Source organism: Setaria viridis, chromosome 3 (genome assembly GCF_005286985.2).
Source record: "Setaria viridis chromosome 3, Setaria_viridis_v4.0, whole genome shotgun sequence".
Classification (NCBI taxonomy): Eukaryota; Viridiplantae; Streptophyta; class Magnoliopsida; order Poales; family Poaceae; genus Setaria; species Setaria viridis.
In genome coordinates, this window is record NC_048265.2 from 3865244 (window position 1) to 3873474 (window position 8231).

General features: G+C 44.6%; 1 protein-coding gene and 1 pseudogene across 1 annotated transcript; both read left to right on the plus strand.

Moving 5' to 3' along the window:
• The first annotated feature begins 494 nt into the window (after positions 1–494).
• On the plus strand, positions 495–3757 carry LOC117848794 (probable sucrose-phosphatase 3). Its single transcript, XM_072292554.1, is given in 9 exon segments — positions 495–690; positions 1259–1377; positions 1486–1789; positions 1888–1985; positions 2078–2272; positions 2379–2666; positions 2906–3092; positions 3306–3352; positions 3458–3757. Coding segments are annotated over 9 exon segments (1512 nt in total). The 5' UTR covers positions 495–509; the 3' UTR covers positions 3551–3757.
• A 595-nt stretch (positions 3758–4352) lies between these two features.
• On the plus strand, positions 4353–7164 carry LOC117848797 (probable sucrose-phosphatase 3; annotated as a pseudogene).
• Positions 7165–8231: the final 1067 nt, after the last annotated feature.

Here is an 8231-nt window from a genome sequence, read left to right on the forward strand (position 1 = left end):
CACACCCTATTGACTCCAACACGTCGTCAATGAGATTAGGAAAATTTTATATTAGCTTCGGTCAGCAAAAGCTGGCATTTCTTCACCTTTGAGGTTGAAACCGTCCATTGGTTACTCTTTAGAGAAAGAATATTATTGTAAAAAATATTAGAGAAACATATATATGTTGAAAAAGAATTATTTTTCATCACATTCAATAAATATTTTCATTGAACAAATACTAGAAGATTATAATTTTAAATAAAATTTAGTGGACTAAGATGCCTTTAAATAAAATACTACTTAGGCACAGCTGAAAACGTGGAGCAGATTCATGTGGCATTCTAGGGAGGATAAAAAAAAAACTTGCCTCGGTAATCGTGAACTATAAGGAAACCGAACGATTTCCAGCCAAGTTGTCCTTTACCCAGCAGCCAGCATATAACAACATGGGAAATCAGAATCTAATCTAGTAAAGTTTACTCTAATTATCCACTGGGGAGTGTAATTTGGGTTTTCTTTTGTTTGATATGATAACGGAAAGCGCGCAGCAGCAGCTGCATTTGTTCTCCTCTTCGCCGCCCACGGCCCAGCACGCGCGACACCGTCCCGATTCCCGCCCACTTGGCCACTTCCCTCGCCCCCTGCCCGGCGGCGCAACGATTCTTCTCTCCCCGTCCGGAAGCCCCCACCGCCCGCCGTCGCACTCAGGTGACACCCCCGCCCCCTTCCCATTTCACCTCCGTTGTCATGTTCTTGCGTGGATGGCGGCGGCGGCTGCTGCTGTTCGATTTCTTGCCATCTTTTGACTTTTGATGCATGCGCTCAACCAACGCATTGCGCAATCTCGCGCTCCGCCCCGTGAATCTGGCCTGTACGGCCGCGCAGATTCGGCCGCATTGCTCTGAACAAAGCCGGCCAAATCAAAGTTTGCGCAGCCTGTCCCAATTCGGTCTTGCTACTTGTCGCACATGGGGTGTGGTGGGGGTGGGGATAGACGCATAGAATTTCCAAGATAGGCCTGTGCTTATCTCCTTGGCTTCCTTATCAGTATATAAGCTTGTGTGGATGGCTGCCTGTTAATAACAATTGCTGGTACAGACGTACACTTGCTTCTAAGGAGTATATTAAGGTGGGAGGACCGGAGGAGAGATGCTACCTGAAGATGCAGTCATCCTTTGATTTTTTTTTTCCTCATAAAGCAAGACTTTATCAGTTGTTGACCAAATAGCAGCTGAAGAATAAGGAGCACATTGCTGTGTTTGCCGTGTTTGTCCAGGAAAGTGTACAGGCAAAAGCACTTCTGTTGCTGCTTCGTCTTCAGCTGAGTTCTTCCAAATGGATAAGCTCGACGATTCTGCCCGCCTTGTGATCGTCTCCGATCTTGACCAGACGATGGTGTGTGCTTTGATTGAAACCTTTAGTTTTTCCAGGTTCAGGAGCTTGCTCATACTGTTCAGTTATGTAGCTGATCAGTGCCTGATCTTTTGTATTATTTACTCGCAGATCGATCATGATGATCGAGAGAACCTGTCCTTGCTTAGGTTTGAGGCGCTCTGGGAGGCTGAGTTCTCCCAAGATTCTCTACTGGTCTTCTCAACTGGAAGAACGCCGATCAGTTACAAGGGCTTACGGAAAGAGAAGCCTCTGATCACACCAGACATCACTATTATGTCTGTTGGAACTGTGATTGCATATGGTGAAGAGATGATCCGTGATGTTGGTTGGGAGGAATATTTGGACAACAATTGGGACAGGAATATCGTTGTCGAGGAGACTGCTAAATTCTCTCAGCTAAAGCCTCAGGCATGTCCAGTTGTTAAGATGATTACTTTTCGCTGGTTAGTCCCTTTTTGATATCTGAACTAGAGCAGTGTATGTAACTTTTCATTGCATTGATGCAGCCAGAGAGGAATCAAGGTCCCCATAAGGTTAGCTTCTTCGTTGATAAGCAGGGTGCTCAGGAAGTAATAGATTCTCTCCCTCAGAAGTTGGAGAAACGAGGGGTGAGGCACATATGCTTTGAGATTTCTCTCAGTATTTTCTCAAATTTAGTACGGAACAAACTTTTTTTAACTGTCTGCTTATCTTTGATCAGCTAGATGTGAAAATAGTCTACAGCAGTGGTGAGGCCCTCGATGTTTTACCACAAGGTGCAGGAAAAGGACAGGCTCTTGTTTATTTGTTGAATACACTCAATTCAAATGGGAAACCACCAAACAATACTCTTGTTTGTGGTGACTCTGGAAATGATGCAGAATTATTCAGTGTCCCTTCTGTACATGGCATCATGGTCAGTGATTCCGTGCAAAGGAGTTTCTTGAAACTGTCAAGTAATGTTCGTTCATGACAATGTTTACTCTGACTAGCTTACCAAACAGTTTTTAAATCATACTCAGGTCAGTAATGCTCAAGAGGAGCTGCTTCAGTGGTATGAAGAAAATGCAAAAAGTAATCCTAAAATAATTCATGCGACTGAGAGATGTGCTGCTGGTATCATGCAAGCTATCGGTCATTTTAAACTAGGACCCCATGTTTCTGCAAGAGATCTCGAATTCCCTTATCCGAAGGCGGACGCCATCAAGCCTGCAGAAGTGGTGGTGAAGTTCTATGTTCTCTATGAGAAGTGGCGGAGGGGTGAGCTTCCAAATCCTTCATCAGTTTTGCAGTACTTGAAAAGCATTACTGTAAGTACTTCCTTTTTTCGGTTCTCAGAATAACTTGGTTTTTTCAATTCATATTCACTATGTTTTGATCTTGATCACTTTCATACAGTGGACAACACAGAAAGTAATTACACATTTCACAGTTTTGAAGTTATTCCAGATCAAATCATACTACTAATCAGTAGTCTGAGAAAATACATATTTTGCTGGCTCATTGATTCTTTGAAGTTTTTCTTCAACAGATCCTTTTTCTTTTGTAGCATTCGAATGGAATAATTATTCATCCTTCTGGATCGGAGCGTTCTCTTCATGCGTCCATTGATGCTCTAAGTTCTTGCTATGGCGACAAACAAGGCAACAAGTTCCGGGTATGGGTGGATAGACTAGTTACATCACCGATCGGTACAAGTAACTGGTTGGTGAGGTTTGATAACTGGGAAAAAGAAGGTCTGCCCTCAGCCTCTTCACATGATACACTAATTGTGGCCCTTAATACAAGCCAGTGGTTGTCACTTTTTCATATAGCTTCATGACATTTCATTTTAACATGCCATGTCTCTGTTTACCTTGTTGTTTCTTTAATCCTTGCATGCTCTGTGCTTTGCTATTTTATTTTATTTTATTTTATTTGAGCTTCACAGTAGTTCCTGCTATTCTCAGGTGGTGCTCAGAATTGCTGCCGCACTACTCTTCTGCTGAACATGAAGGTAGATTTTCCCGACTATGAGAATTGTTGGTTGTCTTGCAGTTGCTTAGTCTCATGCACCTGTATAGTGTATATTTTAACTATTTCTATCTGCTTTAACTTACAGCCTGAGACTCCAGAGGGCTTGGAGCTGACACACATTCACAAGACCTGGGTTGAAGGACACTCTGCAGGGAGCGAGAACGCATTCATCTTGTAGGTCAATTAGTCACTTGCAAAGTGCAAACAGGCATAACATATCTTTTTCTTCAACAGTCCAAATAGAATCAGAATGTACTTCCAGATAGGCTCAATCCATGGTAATTCCATGTAATGTACAATAAAAGATGTTCCATGATTCTGTCTCGTGAAGTTCATGAGGTCCAAAAATTAACTGAAGCTTTTGCCTGTTGGTTTCCATGATTCAGTAATGTGACCTGTTGTGCTTTCTTGCTGAGTCCATAAGGACGATTAATTATGATAAAAAAGGGCGTGGAGTCTGGGGAAGGGAATTCCTGGACAGCTTTACCCTTGCAAAAATCTTTCAAAATTCTGCAAAGAGGCTGGTTCAAACCTAGGACTTCCGGGTCACAAGTGGAGAGTTTTACCACTGCGCCACGATTAATTATGATACCTGCAAAAAAAAACTGAAGAAATTATGTGTGAATTGGTCTAACCCGGCACAGTGAGTACAATGTGTCAAGCAGGTTTTCCTGGTCCATGGTAATTCCCACAAGGTGCAGCTTCATTTCATCTGCAATTCTTGTCACCCCGGTCCATGATCATGTGCCCAACCTGCTGCATTGTGCAATCGTTGACGACTGTGGCCTGAATTCCTTAGGCACAAGTCATCTTTACCTTCTCTTTCTCGTTTTTAACATAAAACAAGACCTCATCCCTGGTTGACCAGAGGGTAGGTGAAGAATACATAAGAAGCACATTGCTGGGATTTGTCATATTCATTCAGGGAACTGAACAGCAGAAGCACCCAACTTTTCCCAGTAATCTTCGCAGGAGCTTCGATGGACAACTTCGATGGTTCAGCCCGCCTTATGATAGTTTCGGATCTTGACCAGACTATGGTGCTAAACCTTCGAAATTTTATGTGACTCATAATGTGTTTTCTATATGGTTCATCAGAGCTCAATGTTTTGGATCATTTACATGCAGGTTGATCATGATGATCCGGAAGACTTGTCCTTGCTCAGGTTCGGGGCGCTCTGGGAGGCTGAGTTTTCCCATGATTCTCTTCTGATCTTCTCGACTGGAAGATCGCTGATCAGCTACAAGGATTTGAGGAAAGAGAAGCCTCTGATCACCCCGGATATCACTGTCATGTCTGTGGGAACTGTGATAGCTTATGGTGCCGATATGGTTCATGATGTCGACTGGGAGGAGTATCTGAACAGCAACTGGGACCGGGATATTGTGGTCGAGGTCGAGGAGGCGGCAAAGTTCCCTCAGCTAAAACAACAGGCATATTTTTATCCAGTCGCATGAATGGTCACTTTGTTTTTCTATTTTGGGGCTGACGCTGAGCTGAATGCTCTCTGTGTGTATCTTATCTTTGTATGGATGCAGCCGGAGAACGATCAGAGTCCCCATAAGGTTACCTTTTTGGTTGACAAGCAAGGTGCTCAGGAAGTAATGCATGCTCTCCCTCACAGGTTGCAGAAACGTGGGGTAAAGATCAATTTTGTTATTAATATCGAAACATTCACCAGTAGAGCCTTGTTTTGAATTTTCTGTTTCTTTTTTCTGCGATCAGATAAATGTAAAACTAATCTTCAGATATGGTGTGTGCTTCTTGATGTGGTACCACAAGGCGCCGGAAAAGGGCAGGCTCTTCAATATTTGCTGAACAAGTTCAGTTCACAGGGGAAAGCACCAAACAATACTCTTGTTTGTGGTGACTCTGGAAATGATACAGAGTTATTCAGTGTCCCGTCGATCCATGGCGTCATGGTTAGTAATTCGGTGCACAATAGTTTCTTGGTAAAGCGCTCTGCTATAGTTCATTGCTGACAATGTTGCAAGGACTCGGTGACAACTGACAGTGGCTGCTACTCTCCCATAACCCTGCATCTACGGTGTTATGGTCATCAAACATTAACTAAACTTACCACAGCTTTTTGAAACAATGTCCAGGTCAGCAATGCTCAAGAGGAGCTGCTTCAATGGTATGAAGAAAATGCAACATATAATCCCAAGATAATTCATTCAATGAAGAGATGTGCCGCCGGTATCATGGAAGCTATCGAACACTTTCAAACTAGGACCTAATGTTTCTGCTAGGGATCTTGAACCCCCTTATCCAAAGTTAGACATCATGAAGCCTGCAGATGTGGTGGTGAAGTTATATGTTCTCTATGAGAAGTGGCGGAGGGGCGAAGTTCGAAAGTCCTCACCAGTAATACAGTACTTGAAAAGCATTGCTGTAAGTACTTCATTTAATTTCTTAGAGCAATCTGGTTTAAGTTCATTGGCATCATTTTTCTTATCTATAATCTCTTTATGAAGTAAAGTAGACAATTCAAGTACAAAAAAGTAACTGCATTTCTCATCCGCATCTCTCTCACCTGATCAAATTGCACTAGTAATTTGTTGTCCGACAAAATGTATTTCTCCTGCCTCTTACTGTTTCCTTGAGCTTCCTACAAAGTTTAAACTGATCTGTTTTCCTTTTTGTTAGCATTTGAATGGAACAATTATTCATCCTTCTGGATTGGAGCATTCTCTTCATGCATCCATTGATGCACTTAGTTCGCGCTATGGTGACAAACAAGGCAAGAAGATCCGGGCATGGGTGGACAGGCTTGTTACATCACCGATCAGTACTAGTAACTGGTTGGTTAAGTTTGACAACTGGGAAATGTAAGGTATGCTCTCATAACCCTTCTCATGATGAACTATTTTGTTAGTTATCTATTCGACTATTCCAATCGTTGTCACTTTGTTTAGCTATCTGCCTACAATAATTTTGCATCATGTCATGCCGTGACTATTCATTTTCTATTCTTGGCTTGCCTTTCCACTCTAGGAGCTCTGCACTTTTGAAATTTCTCTTATTTTATTGATTTACTTAAGCTTCAGTGATTAATACTCCTTCCATTTTCAGGTGATGCTCGGCACTGCTGCCACACAACTGTTCAGCTGAATATGAATGTAAGTTCTTCCAATCCTACTGAAATCCTTTATCGTCCTGCAGTACAATGCATCTGTGTTCATCTAAAAGTCTTGCATAGCTTGTTACTATTTGCTTCAACTGGCAGTCTGAGAGACTCCTGAGGGCTTGGAGCTGGTACATATCCACAAGGCCTGGCTTGAAGGACATTCTGCAGAGACTGAACACAAGTTCATCGTATAGATCATCTTTTCACCTGCAATGTGCACGTATGCCTTATAATATAATTTTCGCTTCAGGAGTCCATATAGAATAAGCTCAACATTTGTCAGAAAATTGGACAATGCACGAAAGCTATTACTGTATTACATTTGGTTGCAATGTGATTCAGAAAGTAGATGCAGTTGCCGGTCAGGCCATGCTCGGCAGCAGCACACGACGCTCCGAAGTTGGAGACCCCAATCCGATCCCCGCCGAGGAGAAACACCCTGTCATCGCCGATCCCGCCGACCTTGCACCAAGCCGGCGCCGAGAAATCCATCTTGTACACGGCGACCTCGGCGATCTTGTGCACGTTGGGACCGTCGAAGAAGACGACGACCAGGAAGAGCTCGCCGCGGGACTCGACGAGGGAGCTCGACCAGAACGGGAAGCTCTCGGGGATGTCGACCATGTCGACGTCGATCAACCTGGGGTTCGGCTAGGCGTCGGCTGGGTCGAACTCCACGAACCCCAACTAGTTCCCGGTGAACTCGAAGTAGACCTTGCCTCCTACGGCGGCGATGCCGTGGCGCCGGGCCATGTGCGTCTCCATGTGCGCCGGGCCATGTCCGGCAGCGCGATCCGCTCGCCGTCCTCCGGCCGCCACAGGAACGCGCGCAGCGTGGCCGGGTGCAGCGCGAGCACCCACCCCTGCGGCGTCTCGAGGCAGCGGTGGTCCTGGAGCAGGCCGATGGTCTCGTCCGTCAGGGACCGCCCCGCGACGCTGTACTGCGACTGGGGCTCGTCGTACTCGCCGCCGACGTCGTGCACCAGGAACGGCCGCCGTGCCTCTAAATAGTAGCGCTTCCCCGGCATCGCGTCGGAGTCGAGATCCGAGTCGGCCTTCAATTTGCTCCGGCTCCGGCTCGGTTTCCAGCAAAAATCAGTTTCCAAGATGAAGGAATCAAGCGAAAGTTTTGCTCTGGGCAAGTATCTGAAGGAAAGGAGTTTTCTTGGTTAGCACTTGGATGGAGTGATTATTCACTCTCCTGGAACGGATGCATCCGTTGACACTAGTTCATGGTATGGCGACAAACGAGGCAAGAAGTTCCGGGCATGGTTGGACAGACTTGTTACATCACAGATTGGTTCAGGTAGCTGGATGGTGAGGTTTGATCACTGGGAGATGGGAGGTCTGTCCTCAGCACTCCTCACATGACAAACCAACTGTTCGGCACCGGCAGTTGTCATTTTGTTCAGATGTTGCTACACGACATCTTCTTCAATTGTAGTATGCCAATATTCTTTTGTTTCTCTACCGCTTGCATTTTTCATGTAGCTGCTCTGGATTAAGTGTGCACTGAACTTTTCCATTTTATTTATCTGAGATTCAGTAGGTTAATGTTTCTTCCATCCGCAGGTGCACAAATCTTTTGCTGAATATGAAGGTTAAGTTCTCCTGATTATGCAAGAATCTTCTTTGTTCATATGGAATTATGGACTTGCATAGAGAACGATAAACTATTCCTGCATGATTTTACTCACAGCCTGAGAATGCAGAGGGCTTTGTGCTGAT